This window comes from Crotalus tigris, unplaced genomic scaffold (assembly GCF_016545835.1).
Source record: "Crotalus tigris isolate CLP2741 ecotype Arizona unplaced genomic scaffold, ASM1654583v1 scf7180000017666.27876245, whole genome shotgun sequence".
NCBI classification, from domain to species: domain Eukaryota; kingdom Metazoa; phylum Chordata; class Lepidosauria; order Squamata; family Viperidae; genus Crotalus; species Crotalus tigris.
The window spans coordinates 3,588,621-3,605,758 of record NW_024096551.1 but is presented as its reverse complement, the minus strand read 5'-3'; the positions used below and the strand labels follow the sequence as shown (position 1 = coordinate 3,605,758).

Sequence of the window (17,138 nt, the reverse complement as noted above, 5' to 3'; positions counted from 1 at the left end):
GTATGATATCCTTCTGAACTATCTACAATATTTGGAGGCTGCGGAAACCTATTTTGCTGAGACCCATTTGTTCCTCAATGCAAGGTTTCAATCAGTAGCTGCTGGGGAGAATAAGCTATTTATGTACCTCTGATCTGTCTAACATTTGTTTATTCATGCAGGATGCATAGAAACAGAAAAAGCTGATATTTACTTTCTTGTTGATGGTTCATCAAGCATCAGTCTCCCCAATTTTGCTAACATGAAGACATTCCTAAAGGAAGTGATTAAGCTATTTACTATAGGACCTAATCATGTTCGATTTGGAGTTGTTCAGTTTGGAACGTCTTACCAAACAGAATTTGAACTTGATAAGTATATGAAAATCAGCCCTTTAGAAAAAGCCATTAATAATATAATCCAAATGGGAGTAGACACGTACACTGGAGCTGCTATACGATCTATGCAACCATTATTTGAAAAAGCAAAAAAACAGCGAGATGGCAAAATCCCTTGTTATCTCATTGTACTGACAGATGGAGAAGCACATGATAACGTGCTGGAACCTTCTAAAATGCTAAGAAAATCAGGTGTCAATATTTATGCTATTGGTGTGAAACCTGCTAATATCACACAGTTAAATGAGATTGCAGACTCAGGATCAAAGGTTTACTATGTGGAACAGTTTGACTCCTTGAAAACTATAAAAAATGAAATTGTTCAAGACATATGCTCTAAAAAAGGTAAGAAGCATCCACTACTCCTTTAAATAAAATCTGTTATGTTCTGTTATGTAGAGTCCTTGGTGTTTTCTAAACTTGATTGTTTGCTTGCAGACATTTCATTATGTGATTAGGCAATATCATCAGTACTAGTGAGTGTAGGTTGGTCCCTATATAATAGTTTGTCCTATCTTGTTGAAATTATATGGTTGAGTCTGTCCATGTGTTGTGAAATGTTTTCATTGTGTCTTCTGACTGCTAGTTGAGGTTCATGAACACACTATGCTTGTCTACTGCCTGCTTGTCCTGCATAACGGCTGTTACAGTCCTTACTATAATGTTGTAGATAACCATTAACTCTATAGGTAGTATAGAGAGATATTTTCTGTTCAGCACTTGGACTCCAGGGGACCAGACTTGTTAGGAAGATGCTGCATTTGTAAAGTTAAAGGCTTTCTTCCACTCCAAATGCACCGCTGTTTTATCTTTTCCCAGTTGAACTCTGAAATGAGAAGATCATCTAGAAAAAAATAAACCATAATAGCTATAAAATACTCAATTTTAGCCGGATGAACTTTGGTTGACTTCAATATTCTGAACTTTCAATGACTGATAGCAAAGGGAAGAAATTAGGAGGAGAATGCTAAGGAAAAATTAGTCCTATTGCAATTTATAGTCTGGCAGCTGATATTAATTCAGTGTTATAAACCCAGACAGAAAATCTTTGAAAAATTTTTGTTTTATGTTATGTCTGTTACAAATTTTTGAAAAGATTTGAGCTGACCTTTGGGATGTGGGAGAACATTGAGGACCGAAGATGGCATTCTCCTGCATTCCTCTTTGATTAACTATTAATTGCTTTGCTGTTGAAAATATGCTTTTCTCTAGATTCATAAAAATTCAGTGATTTAACCCAAATAATTATTCTTTTCCCCCATATAGCCTGTGAGGAAATGAAAGCTGATGTCATGTTCTTAGTGGACAGCTCTGGAAGTATAAGCGAACAGGATTTTGAGAAAATGAAGAAGTTCATGAAAGAATTAGTAGATAAGTGTAGTGTTGGTCTACATGAAGTACAAGTTGGCGTTGTTCAATTCAGTAGCATCAGTCAAGAAGAGTTACCACTCAGCTCATCAAAAGACCACATTATTAATACTATTGGGAAAATGGAGCAAATGAAACAGAACACTTATACAGGAAGAGCTCTGCAATTTGTTTCTGATTATTTCAAACCTTCCAAAGGAGCACGGTCTTCTGTCAACAAAATTCTGATCCTCCTCACAGACGGGCAAGCACACGATAATGTAAGAGAACCAGCCAGTGCTCTAAGAAAAGAAGGTGTCATTATTTATTCCATTGGGATTGGTGGTGCCAATGTTACACAACTAGAAGAGATCAGTGGAACACAAACCAAGATGTTTTACTTGCAAGATTATGATCGTCTGAAAATCATAGAGAAAGACATCATATTTGGCATATGCACTCCGTATAAGCCAATGGGTTAGTATTCAGTCTTTTGCTCTTGGGCATTTATATGAATGGGCTACTTGGTTGGGTGAATAAAAATAACATGGGCTTTATATATTTCTGAAGAAAACTAAAATGATACTGTAAAAAAGCAGAAAATTTAGTATGATGTTTGCTTTAATAGTGGACAAAATTTGTAGGCAGATTTATATTCTGTATACCTGCCAGATTTTATGAAAATGCTACCTTAAATGATGAATTCCTGGGGTCCCTTCTCAAAAGATCAAAATGCACTTTTTTAAAAAAAATGTGTTTTGGAATAAAGATGATATATCCTTAAAAAGGAGAGCTAGTCTGATTTAGTGGTTAAGACATAAGATCAGAAACCAGGAAACTGTGACTTCTAGTCCCATTTTTAGACCCAAAAAAGCCAGCTAGGTAACTTTGGCCCAATCACTCTGCCTCTGATAAGGTCAGGTTTAGGCACAAGCTGGTTGGTCAATTCCTATCACAACCCAATGGGTCAGATCATTTGTTGATCTGAAAACAAAACAAAACAAAAAGACTCTTGCACTTAGAGAAAACATTAGATCCATTTCTGGTCCACTTCTAAAGATAAATTAACTCAGGGCTTCATTTTGGCCCATCCTATTGCTAAAATATTCCACTTTCATAAAATTTGTTAAACTCTCTCTAAATATTGCTAGCAATTGAAATTTCTGATGTAAGGAAAAAAATAAACAATGAAGTACTTATGAAGTAAATATTTTAATAATGTTTCTTTAATTTAATGTGATTTTAATTCACATTAAATCAACATTATATTAATTCATATTTATTTTTTGCTCTGGCTCATTTTTCTGATATTGCAACATCTATGTATTCTGAAGTTGTACATCCTTGCTGAAGTCAAGAATTGGTGGATGCAGGAAGATGTTTTCGTCACATGCATAATTTGAATCAGTTTTCTATTTGTCTCTGCTTGTGTCCATTTTTCCCCTTGTAAATCTCAGGATTTACTTAACTTTGATGTTAATAAATAGAAGTATTTGGTTAGATTATTTTTCTAAGATTAAGTGGAGATGTAACAACCAGTTACCTGATTCAAATACCTGAACAACCGGATGCAGACCTGGGCCTCTGAGACCTAGAATGGACTTCTGGAAGTGGCATCCACGCACTTCCGTCAGGCCTCTAGCCTCTAAGGCCTAGAACAGACTTCTGGAAGCAGTGTGCATTTAGCTGTTTCTCTGAACTCAACAAAATTTAGCTACTGGTTCTGCCAAACTGGTGCGAATTGGTTGAATCTCATCACTGCCTAAAGCAGTGGTTTTCAACCTTTTTAATGCCGTGACCCCAAACCGGTCGTAAGTCGAGGACTACTCAACCGGTCGTAAGTCGAGGACTAATCAACTGGTGCAGCACCGTTTACAGAATGGGACTTCTGGCGAGCTCAGCAGGCCAGAGACAGCCTGGACAATTCCTATTGGCTTTTGAAAGCCAATAGAATTAGACTATTCAAGAGAGTCTATTCTATTGGCTTTCAAAAGCCAATAGAATAAAAGGGAGTAGCACAGCTAAGGAAAAGGGGGAAAAATGGAGGACTGCGTTGTTTGGCGACCCCCGTGAAATGGTCGTTCGACCCCAAATGGGGTCCTGACCCACAGGTTGAGAACCACTGACCTAAAGGGAAGGATTTCATGAAGACTGTTGCAGCAGGGGTTTCAAGAATTATAAGCTGGAGGGCCAAATACACATTTGGGTCCCAAGAAAAGTAAATGACAACAACCTAGACCATTGTGAATACACAGTTTCTTCCAACTCCCAGAGGCAAACAACAACAACAACAAACAAATTACCCCGAAACTGGGCTGATCAAATACTAGGATTTTGCCAAGCCAAAAGCATGTGTGCACATCAGACAGTTGGTCTATGATTAATTTATAATAAAATCCTGACATTTAGTAATTATCCTTCTTCTTCTCTCTCCCCTGAGTATATAAGTGAAAAGTTATTTTATTGACCGCTACATACTAATAATTGATTCACAATCTAACCCAAAGAGAAGATAAATAAAAACTGTCTTTACCTGTTCACTTAAGGACTGCAATACATCATGATAATTGTCAAATGGTGGATAAACTGTTTAATATGAGAGGGAACATGGCTGAGTGAATTTTCTTTGCAGTGATCTTGGGATACAAATGTTCATGCCATTCTTATAATAAAATAATAGAAAATGGAAACTCAGTTAATTTAATGTAATTTTTAAAGTATAGCAACAAAAAAGCCCCTGATTGAAAATACATTACAGTAGAGCAGTTTTTTTCCCAATAATCCCTAGTCTGGATATTGTTTTTTTTTTCAAATAGAATTAAAGAAAATATTATCAAAAAAAACTCTTGAAAATTTCATTTGATATTTATCTTATGATGAACCCCACTGTTTCAGTAAAAATGCATATAGAAATGCATGTTAACTTTATAAAACAATCAGATTCTTTCTCAAATAAATGAAGTATTAGCACATCAACAAGGTAACCTACTTATAATAAACATAGCATTAATGAGAATTCACATACTTTTTGTTTATAAAGGAACATGAACGTAGGAGTAAAGATATGTGGCAATATGATTTTTTTAAAATGATGCTTTTATTTTGTCTTGTTTGCTTTACAGAATGCAAAAGGGTAAACCGTTTAGATCTGGTTTTTGTAATTGATAGTTCTACCAGTATTGGTGGAACTAACTACGCTCTTGTGCAAAACTTCATAATTGGCATTGTGAATAAATCTTATGTAGATATAGATCATGTTCAGTTTGGAGCAATAAAGTATTCTGATAATCCAGAAATTATGTTCAAGCTAAATACATATAGTGAAAAATCAGATATCATTCAATTTATTCAGAATGATGTACTTTTAAAAGGAAATACATACACAGCAAAAGCTCTTCAGCTCTCAAAAAGTCTTTTAACTAAAGAGAATGGCAGCCGCCTACACCAAGGTGTCCCTCAAGTTCTTATGGTCATAACTGATGGAGAATCTCATGATAGGGCAAAACTTGATAGCATTTCAAATGAACTCAGAAAGAAAGGAACTATTATTTATGCCATTGGAATAAAAGACGCAAAACCTGAGGAACTTGAAATCATGGCTGGATCAAAAAGTAACTGGTTCTACATGTCATCATTTGAGGGACTGAAAAACATATCCACGGACTTGTCAAACCAATTGTGTATTGATTCAAGACGAGGTAATATATTGTCTATTTTTTCCTGATATATATGGTGTGTTTTTCTAAGTAAATAACTATCTAATAGCTGTAATTTATTTATTTGTTTCTTTATATCCCACCTTTATTATTATTATTATAAACACTCAAGATAGCGAATGTACAATACAGAGTAGTAAGACATTGCAAGATATTGGTTAAGAGAACCAGTCTGATGTAATGTTTAAGGGACCAGACTAGAAACTAGGAGACTATGAATTCTGGTCCTGCCTTGGCACAAAGCCAGATGGGTGACCCTGAGCTAGTCATTTTCTCTCATTTCTAGGAAGGACATGACAGTAAATCCTTTCTGAAAAGCTTGGCAAGAAAACAATTGCCAGGGGTCAACACTGACTCAAAGGTGTGGGTGCATACACACACACACACACACACACACACACACAAATATTGGGCTAAATCTGCATGAGGTAATATTTTAAGCTTGCCAATTCCAAATGTGAATAGTCAATCCGCAAGCTTTTATCCAAGATGCTACTTCCAATTACATTAAAGTGAGAGTCTTTCAGTGCAAGATGTCCCAGATCCTGCTCCTGGCCCAGTGACCACTATTTACGTATGCTGTGACAAAAGGTTAAGCACTGGCATCATGCATTAATTCTTTATATCTGTATCAGTTATTGCTATGAAAATTAAATAAATATGATAATAATAATAATAATAATAATAATAATAATAATAATAATAATAATAATAATAATAGTTGGAAGGGACCTTGGAGGTCATTGAGTCCAACTCCCTGCTCGGGCAGGAAACGCTACACCATCTTAAAATAACTATGGGTGGCTTACAGCCAATAAAACAGTATAAAACAATGTAACAGTATGTAAACCAACAGCAATAAAAATAAAAATAGAAAAACTTGGCCCTGCAGCCCTACTTCTCAAAGCACCAACATTCTCATTTTATCCTCATATCACCGTATCCCAATTGCCTGGGGGAAGAGCCAGGTTTTAAGTACTCTCTGGAAAGATAGAGGGAGAGGGCCTGTTGGATCTCAGGGGAGAGGATGTTCCATAGTGCAGGGCCTAAAGCAGAAAATGCATGCTTCCAAGTTCCCGCAAGATGTCAGTATTTAAGGGAAGGGATCCTATTCACTCTGGTGGAATGGATGGAGAGAGGGGGTCTTGCAGATAACCTGGCCCCACGCCATGTAGGGATTTAAAGGTAATAACCAGCATTTTGAATTGTACCCAGAAGAAAAATGGGAGCCAGTGCAGCTTATGGGTGACTCTAGGAACATCCAACACTACATTCTGGACCAGTTGTAACTTCCATGTCATGTTCAATGGCAGCCCCATGAAGAGTGCATTTTAAAGGCAAAGAATTTCATATTTTTAGATTTCTATACTTATCCATAAAATAATCTGAGAGCAGAAAAAGGGGGCCTTAAACTTAAAGGTATTGAGATGAAGACAATTCAAATGTTTCCATAATTGTCCAAGACATGTTTCAGTTTGAAATCTGTTTTATTCTATTGCCATTTATTACTATATGTTGATGCCATCTATATTAATTTACTTGAAGATAAAGGCAACAGGAAGCTTGCAAACTTGTCCTTTTTCTCAAAAAGTGGGAAAAATTAATCTTTTGCAATAAAAATGTAAATTCTTTGCAGTCCTAATTCAGATAGATGAGCTACATGCTTAGTTTCAAATAAATAAAACACAAGAGGGACGACTGCATACTGATTACAAAACATCATGATATATGCCAGACAGACCCCCCCCCCCCCAAAAAAAAAAGGAAATGGAGCTGCCACAATATGGGCAAAATTCTGCAGGCTTATAGATTCTTAAGGTGATCTACTGGCTGGTCTCTTTTAAAAGAAATTGTGCAAATTGAGATTCATATTCTCTTTAACCTGTCCTATGTGGTTCCTTTTGTTCTTTTGGTGCAATATTGAAGCAGAATATCATGTTTTTTATTGGATTCCTTTTGTAGAATGTGACATTGAAGCAGAACTTGTTTTCCTAACTGATTCCCGAAGTATTCCGGACAAAGAACTGAAGAATGTAAAGGATTTTGTGATAAACTTGCTTAAGTCAGTTATTAATAAAGACAATATTCTAGTTGGCATGGCCCAATTCAGTAATACACTTCAAGAAGTATTCCAGCTTGGCGCTTATCAAAACCTACCAGAACTATATAGTAAAATCACTAATATGTCACTGATCACAGGAAGTTCCACATTGATTGGACATGCCCTCAAAGAAGTCAAAACCTTTTTCAAAACCAGCAAACAAAGAGTAGCTCGAAATATTAACCAAAAATTGTTCATATTCACTGATGGAAGATCAGATGATGAGTTTCCTCAAGCAGCAAAAGATCTAAGAGATGAAGGTGTGGAAATCCATGCAGTTGCAGTAGGAAGTGTGACTGATGCAAACCTTCTGCAGATTACCAACTCTCCGAGCAGAAAATATAAGGTTGACCATTACAGTGATCTAAAAACTCTTGTAAATAACATAAATAAGGAAATTTGTAAAGAAACTACTGAAGCAAGTAAGTTCCATTCAGTTAAAATAAATGCTTGGTTACTAACATCGTAATGGATTTTAGTTGCTAATATTTGTTTCTTGTCACCTACTAATTGTAACCATCTCTTTTGTTATTTGGTTTGTTGGACAAAATCCAGAAGTCCATGTGATTAATTCTCTGCCTGCAAAAAGGACCTTGTCCTTTTCTGATTTCCTTTTCAAAGCATTCCAGACTGCAGAGTGAAAGAGTAGATAAGGCAAACAGATCTCGTTAAGGAGAAGTAAAAAATTTATTTTGCACCCATACACATTTCTCATGCCTAATGTAACTAAATAGATAAGATGCATTTTTTCAATGTTTCAATGAATATATTATTTATATTCTAATCATTTTTCCTATTACAGTCAAGCCAATTATACTCCATTGCGTGATTTGAGAATACTTTGAAGCTAATAGATTTTCTAGGGATAAATTTTAAAATCATCTAAGTAAAATAACAATGCCAGCATTAAATTAAAGTAAAATTCACAAACTATTGAGAAATCAGTTGTGAAATATCAGTAAGAAGAAAAATCTGTGGGGCTTAAACTCAATAACATCATTTCTATACTCAATAACATCATCAGCACTGATAATGTTACACAGTTTGGTAATAAAACACTGCAGGAAAACCACCAAGCTCAAAGAGCGCCAAGGACCCCACAGTTCAACCGTGTCTTATTTCAGAATACTTCATTCCACTGATATCAAATATAAGGAACTTTGTGGGTAGGATTATAAAGTTAAGATAAATTATTTCTAATTATTTCCTTAGATCCGCTTTTGATCATGCTTATTAACCAAGTTCTTGAAATCTGCTGTTTTTAATTATTCTCAAAAATATACTTGTATGATTAACATATAATCATCAGCTGAATGTGTTTAACTATAACATATATAGATAAGGTGACCAACCATCCTCCTTTAGGGAGGACAGTCCTCCTTTTGTAAGTTCTGTCCTCTCTTGAAAAGTGTCCTCCTACATGTCCTCCTTTTTGATATTTGAAGACTAATTTGCAGGGCTTTTTTTTCCCCTCATAGAATGCATAGAACAGCATTCCGGCACCTTTTTTGATGTTTTTTTTTCAACTTTTGCATGAGCTGTGCTACTCCCATTATTGGCTTTCGAAAGCCAATAAGAATTGCTGCTGAGCGCGCCAAAAACACCCGGCTGGCAAACTTTGCACATGCAAGTTGTCTGCATTATTGTTGCAATGAATAAAATGTTTCTTTTATTTACGATATTTTTTTCTTCAATTTATTTGTGTCCTCCTTTTCATTGTAAAAAAGTTGGTCACCTTAATATAGAGTGCTTATGAGTTACATGCAATTTTAGTAACTTCAGTATTCTAAGAGAAAACACAGCAACATTTTTGGGGGTGGCTTTTCTTAGAAAGGAATACTCCAAACTGCAGATGCAAAATTTTCCCAAAGGGGAAAAAACTTCAGTAAACCCAGAAAACTATACATTTGTTTTGGAACTGTGTGAAAAGTAGATTAAATAGAAATAATGTAGACATTTATGTAGGTATTTTCTATGACTGGATTCACATGACATGCTAATGTGATTTAATTGGCTTTTGATTAATTAGCCCAAGCATTAATTTGTATCATTTTACATTGTGTGAAGACAAGTATAATTTATTAATAAACCATTAAAACAAACAATGATTTAGGAAATTATGTAACCATAGAGGTGACATGTAATTTATACTAATATTACCTAATATAAATTTTATATCTGTAGTCTAAAGAAAGGAGGAAGGGAGGGTTGGATGGTATCAAATGATTCTGTTATATGTATATAGCTCAGTTTAAAGCAGGGGTGTCAAACTGCCGGCCCGCAGGCTGGTTGCATCATATGGAGGCCATGTCCACCCCAGCTCCAGCAATGCAACAAGGTGAGTTTGACACCCGTGGTTTAAAGCATCTCATTTGGTTTAACTTTTTATACTGTTTCAATATGATGATGGCCAAAACATTTTAAGTCATTGTATATTTAAATTTACATGTAGCTGTCTATGTGCAATCTCTCTATAGATGCTTATCTAGATCAGGGCTTTTCAACCAGTGGTACGTGTACCACCTGTGGTACTTTGCCTTGTGGCAGGTGGTACGTGACTGTTAGCCAAGTGTAGCAGGGGAGAGGAATAAGCCGAAGCAACCCAAGCCTGAGGGAGAGGCAGCTGCAGCTGCAGCTGCAGGACTGTCTGGGCTCGGCAGAAGCCTCAGGAGCCAGCAGGGCTTCAGCTGGAGACAGGAGCTGGCAGGGCTCCAGCTGATTGGCACTTCCGGAAGCAGCCAGAGCTGGAGGTGAACTGAAGAAAAAGGGGGGAGGAGAGGAGAGGCTATAAAAGGAGGTGGTTTGGGCGGGAAAGGGAAAAAAAGAAACAGGGAAAGAGAAGGAGAGGTCAGCTGGCAGGAGAGGAAACAGGGACAGAGAAGAAGAAGATGCTGTTGCTGGAAGAAAAGGTCCCCTTGTTTGTTTTCTCCAGCCAGGAGAATGCAATCAGCACTGATGAAATGAAAAGCTGTCATGTCAGAAAGGAGGTGGGTTTATTTAGTTCTGGATCAGCTGGCAGTTTCATTGGGTTACCATAAGGATTTTTATACAGTTTTTACAGCGTTTTGTAATTCAGAGGCTCCTTTGTGTGCTTTGGTTATTGGAATATTTTAGTCTGTATTTTAGGCTAGGAATGAGTGTAATGTGTTGACTTCCATAGGTTTAATCCCTTTAAACAAATCTAATTAGTTTTACCCCCTTATCTTGAATCTGTCTATGGCTTTTAGAAAGTTTTCTTTGAAGGTAAACAGGCTTAATTTAAGGCTAAAGCTTTTTGCATTTGCCAGAGCCTTTCAGTCTCTAGTTACAACATTGTGACATGTGACATGCCTGAGGCAGCTTAAAGAAAACACACACATCCTGGAGTTTATGTGTTTCTTTATTTTGTTAGCCTTTCTTGCTTTGTACTTGATTCCTGTGTCTTTAAGGGTGCAGGGAAGGGATGGGGGGTGCATTCTTACTACATTGTGGAAGGAGAGCTCAGAAGGGCTGACCAGTTAGCTTAGGGGTCTACAAACTTAGCAACTTTAAGACCTGTGAATTTCAACTCCCAGAATTCCTCAACTAGCCATGAGGGCTGAGGAATTCTGGGAGCTGAAGTCCACAAGTCTTAAAAGTGCCAAGTTTCAAGACCCCTGAGCTAGCTGGTAATGGTGCATATTAATAAACATGGATAAATTAATCATACATTTGTCAGTGCAAAGGGAAAGTGATTCAGCAAAGGAACAGCCACCAAAGAAATTAAAATTTCAACACAATTTCTACCATATTAGAAGGATTCAACAATTTCAGTTATCCATTCTGTGTCCATGTCACTGCTCCATGTGTTATGAGCCAACTGCTCCATGTGTTATTATTATTTTTAAACAAATATCCACCATTGTATGAATTGGATGCACGGATCCTCAGTTATATGTGCTTCTATGCCAGGGGTTTCAAACTCGCAACATCACATGACATGTCGTGATGTATCACGACTTTTTCCCCATTGCTGGCAATGGGGTGGGTGCAGTTTCGATGTGACGTATCTAGCCCACGGGCCAGCAGTTTGACGCCCCTGTTCAATGCAATCTTTTAATTACATTTTTTCCCCTTTTAAAGTCACAGTTATGCATATCTAAAAATTAGTTCCATTGCTATATCAAACACGGGGGGGGGGGGAGAGACTGGAAATGTTTATTCCTGATTATGTTTAGCTACCTGAATTATTCTGCAATATTTATATTTGGTACATGTGTCCAACTGTTCACAGGAATGTGAACAGGAATAATTTATAATAACCCAAGAAGCAGATATTAAAAAGTTATTGCTAATAATCACTGTTTCAAACAGCCACCAAAGAAATTAAAACGGGTACTTTTTCCTCTTTTTTCTACAGTTTGTAACATTTTATTAGATTATAGAATAAAATACAAAAATACAAAAGCAAATAGTAGGACACGGTGGGGAGGAAAAAGGGGGGGAAGTGAGGGGGAGAAGGGAAAAAGAACAGACTTCCTTTGTTGCAGTAGAAGGAAGCATTAACATTGAACCTCAACTTTTTATTTTTCTATAATATTATAAATTAGCCATTTCTATAACAAATGAATCTAATCAGTAAAATCCAAAATCCCCCCCCCCTTTTTTTTTTTTAGTCATCAAGTTTTTGACACCTTGCTAAGCACTGGTGGTAGCATACTAAAAAGCAGAGACATCACCCTGCCAACAAAAGTGCGTATAGTCCAGGCCATGGTTTTCCCAGTTGCAATGTATGGCTGTGAAAGTTGGACCATAAGAAAGGCTGAGCGCCAAAGAATTGAGGCCTTTGAACTATGGTACTGGAGAAAACTCCTGCGAGTCCCTTGGACTGCAAGGCGTTCAAACCAGTCAGTCCTAGAAGAGATCAACCCCGACTGCTCTTTAGAAGGGAAGATCCTGAAGTTGAAACTCAAATACTTTGGCCACCTAATGAGAAGGAAGGACTCATTGGAGAAGGGCCTAATGCTGGGAAAGATTGAGGGCAATAGAAGAAGGGGACGACAGAGAATGAGATGGTTGGATGGAGTCACTGAAGCAGTAGGTGTGAACTTAAATGGACTCCAGAAAATGGTAGAGGACAGGAAGACCTGGAGGAACGTTGTCCATGGGGTCGCAATGGGTCGGACACGACTTCACAATTAACAACAACAACAAAGCACTGGTGGTACTCAAATATTTTCTGTGAAAAGGTTGAAAAGCCCTGGTCTAGATAACCCCTCAAGAAATAAAAGGCAATCAGTTCTATTACAGTGTTAAGTGTTGTCAGAATCTGCTTGAATTTAACAAATTTGTTTTTATTACTTTCTGATATTTTGCCTTTGTGTTCATCCAAACAGCATGTTTTGTAGATGTTATTATTGGATTTGATATGTCATCTCAGAAACCAGGGGACAATTTATTCAGTAAGCAACAACATTTGGAGATTCATCTTCCTGATATTATAAAAGGCCTAACGTCTTTAAGCAGTACAAATTGCTCTAAGGATAAAAAAGCACAATTCAGTGTGACTATTTCAGTAGAAAACACAGATAAATCTTTCCAGAAAAAAATTCATCATGTTGATGACACAAATATAGTAAAAGAACTCAGAAACATTGTGCTCAATAGGCCATCTCAGCTCAACATCGACTTCTTGGACAGTATTTGGAATTTAGTTAAAAATGTGACTGACATAAAAAATCGAAATACGGTAATTTATTTTCATGTTAATAGTTTCTATTAAAATATTGCATTATATCAGATATCAACATTATTTAAGTTCGTATAATTTAAGTTTATTTAATTAATAATTTCATACTCTCTTAAAATTGCATTACATAAATCAAAGTAGAGGAATTGTAATCATTTTGATATCCTGTATATTGCATTTTCTGGTTGCAATGACCCTTAGCTAGACATTTGATTAAAAATTTTTGAGAAAATTGGAACATTTATAGAACAGCCGTTAATAAATTCAGCTCGTTTATGTTTTACAGGTTGAATGAAATTTATTAATTTATTAATTTTTTATTGTTTTCTGTAAACTTTACTATAGTGAGGTAATGAACAGTTAAAAGAATATATATTGCTAGATTGAATCTGGGTCAATCACCGGGACTAGTTTAATCTAAGATCGATCTTGCATTATCCTGAGACACATATACAGTATTTGTCTTCATTTGTGGGAATATATATTTTTTGTATCATCAGTGTTAAAAATGCAAGAAATTCCCATTGGCTGAAAATATTATATGCCAATCGATTTTCTTGAACAATCCTTTAATTAAAGTTGATTTTGCTCACTTTTGATCTCCATTTTAATTAATTCAAAAACTATTTATGGATATTTCAAAGGAACTATCTCTCTTTAATATTATAAATGGCTTTATATACACTCAACCTGTGCATTGGTTTGATAATTATTTCTTCTTATCTATTATGTTTTTTCTATTTCCAATATTTCGTTTAAATAATTTTCAACAGAAGAAACATGTTTTCTTGACATCCTTATCAATGATGGTTTATCTAAGTACATCTACACTTCTCCAAATGTATACATTTCTCTTTAAAGCTCATCAAACTATTTAATGAATGAATTTGTGTTATACCATATGGTTCTTGTTTTGGTTCCCTTGGTCTATGTCCCTATTTTAATTTCATTGTTCTTAACCTTTTTTAGGTATTACTTCTTTTCTCAGATGGCTTGGATGATAATATAATAACGCTTGGACAAAAATCTGAAGAATTTAGAATACAAGGTAATCAGAAAATCAAATGTAATACTTCAGCTCAAATGGATGTTTTACATTATTATTCCAAAATTCTTCCTTGTTCAAATTCAGGTTTGCAAGTTCTCATCTGTCCTTCCTTGGTTAGCCTAAAATAACTTTATCTAGAAAATATTTCAGGGAACTAAAAATATTTAAACAGTTGAAAGAAGAAATTGTTTTACATTTTAAGACAAAAGGTGAAGTAATTCTTTGGTAATAAGGAATGGTAACAAATTCTAATGAAGGATTTTCATCTGATGAACAGCATTGTAAAAGATCTTGTTCTTGTCCTATCTAGCAAAAAGATTTTACAATTTGAACACAATTTCTACCATATTAGAAGGATTCAAAAATTTCAGTTATCCATTCTGTGTCCATGTCACTACTCCATGTGTTATTATTTTTAAACAAATATCCACCATTGTATGAATTTTGGATGCACAGATCCTCAGTTATATGTGCTTCTATGCCAGGGGTTTCAAACTCGCAACATCACTTGACATGTCGTGATGTATCACGGCTTTTTCCCCATTGCCGGCAATGGGGTGGGCGCAGTTTCGATGTGACGCATCCAGCCCACGGGCCAGCAGTTTGACGCCCCTGTTCATTGCAATCTTTTAATTAATTTTTTTGCCCCTTTTAAAGTCACAGTTATGCATATCTAAAAATTAGTTCCATTGCTATATCAAACATGGGGGGGAGAGACTGGAAATGTTTATTCCTGATTATGTTTAGCTACCTGAATTATTCTGCAATATTTATATTTGGTACATGTGTCCAACTGTTCACAGGAATGTGAAAAGGAATAATTTATAATAACCCAAGAAGCAGATAATAAAATGTTATTGCTAATAATCACTGTTTTAAATAGGACTAGATGGACTCATAACTGTTGCCCTGGAAGGAACCAAATATATTGATCAACTTCAGCATATTGAGTTTGGAAAGGGATTTGGATATAACACTCAATTATCAATTGACACAGAAAATGTGGCCAAAAGGATCGTTCAGTACATGGTAAGTTCATAAGAGAGAACCAATGGATTAGATTTCGAGACCTAAAGGATCCTTTCTTTTCTTGAGTAGCATGACATGATTACAAGAAGCATCCACAGAAGAGGGCAAGGGAGAGCAAATGGCAAAGGGAACTTTGCTTTTGCAAAATTGCAAATACTGCAACTTTTATAATGTGTGTCATGAAACTGCATCATATCTTCTGCACATCTGGCAAAACTATGGGCAAGAAACAAGAAGCTTACTTTGGCCACCTCTTACAAAGAAAACCTTTATAAAATGTTCTGTAGATGGCATCTCCCACCCATAAGATTAGCTAAAATGTGTTCCAATGTCTCCTCTAAATGTTGGAAATGTAATCTGACAATTGGAACATACTATCACATGTGGTGGGAGTGCACACAAGCTCGTGATTTTTGGAATAGGATCAAAGAATGGTTGGAAGAAATATTAGAGCAAGCGGTAGAGCCAAAACCAGAACTTTTCCTATTAGGTATAATCACACAAAAGTACGACAAAGGCGTTCTTTATTTAATGTTACACATTCTAACGGCTTCCAGACTGGTTTTTGCTCAAAATTGGAGGAATAAGAGAGTTCCAACGGAATAAGAGATCCTGTGTAAAATCCTTTCATGTACTGAGATGGACAGGCTTACAATGATTATGAAGGACAAGACAGAACTCAAATACTTCGAAATCTGGGACAAATTTTACCGTTGGTATGAATTAAGGAGAACTGCTCGGATCTCAAGTTAATAATAGGATTGAAATGTATATATAATTGTATATTTAATTGTATTACATAGAAGGATGAGGCTTATATAGAGGTTAAGAATGGTGTATTATCTTTTTGTACCACGAGAAACAAACTATTTGAAATACTTACTCGGGAATGTCACACTTGCCATTTTTGTTTTAATTGTATTACAAATAAAAAACTTTTAAATAAAAAAAAGAAAAAGAAACTGCATCATATCTATATAGATGAATGTTGCTTTTGTCATTTTGGTGAAAGCCTTGGATGCTGTAGATCTCTCTAAGAATCAACATAAAAGCAACAATTATAACACTCATAAGTAATTATAACAAACCAAATTTTCTAAAGATAAAATCATAATTTCTTCTCTTCAAGGACCAAATTGCTGAGCGAAAGTGCTGCTGCATATTGTGTAGATGTGAGGGGGAAGAAGGACCCCGCGGAGAAAGACGAGAAAAGGGGCCCAGGGTAAATATATTATGAATCACTTAATTCTGATCCCAGTATGACAAAGACTTGCACTGACAACTTCACTTCAATTAAAAATTTAAGATTGTGGAAAATTAATAGGATAGGCAAAAATAAAAATAATAAAAAGAGTATAACACTAGCAACTTGGGACTAGTGAAGTAGTACTACAGTTTTATTGTTAGGTATTGATATATAAACAACACAGAGAGAGAGAGAGAGAGACATACACAGACACACACACACACACACACACACACATTTCTTCACATTTATTTCTTTACATTTATTCCCTCATAATAAAATAAATGTGCAAGAGCATTAATGGGAGTGTCAAAAAACCCCCCAAAATTGTGTCTCTAACAAAAGTCCATCATGTTAAGTGTAGAGGGTAATGCTAGCAGCTTTCTCTTCATCACAGACCATTAGCATATCCTGTTTGCCATTTTGGAATAAAGATTTTCACTTGAATACATCAATTATTTCAATATTTACAATTTTAATTTGTATTTTCAGGGTACAACTGGTTTTGCGGGACATCCAGGATATCCCGGAGATGATGGAGAGCAGGTAAATTGTTTGAATTAATTC

The 17,138-nt window shown here is 35.7% G+C and overlaps 1 protein-coding gene across 1 annotated transcript in view; it reads left to right on the top strand.

The window, feature by feature from the left end:
• The window catches only part of LOC120304995 (collagen alpha-6(VI) chain-like), a 66,310-nt gene that overhangs the window by 10,687 nt on the left and 38,485 nt on the right, over positions 1-17,138 (top strand). Inside the window, exons 5-13 of the mRNA XM_039336237.1 lie at positions 162-722; positions 1,644-2,201; positions 4,847-5,422; positions 7,403-7,963; positions 12,896-13,248; positions 14,218-14,296; positions 15,180-15,325; positions 16,455-16,547; positions 17,064-17,117. Coding sequence (XP_039192171.1) covers positions 162-722; positions 1,644-2,201; positions 4,847-5,422; positions 7,403-7,963; positions 12,896-13,248; positions 14,218-14,296; positions 15,180-15,325; positions 16,455-16,547; positions 17,064-17,117 — 2,981 coding nt within the window. The remainder of the gene's footprint in view (positions 1-161; positions 723-1,643; positions 2,202-4,846; positions 5,423-7,402; positions 7,964-12,895; positions 13,249-14,217; positions 14,297-15,179; positions 15,326-16,454; positions 16,548-17,063; positions 17,118-17,138) is intronic.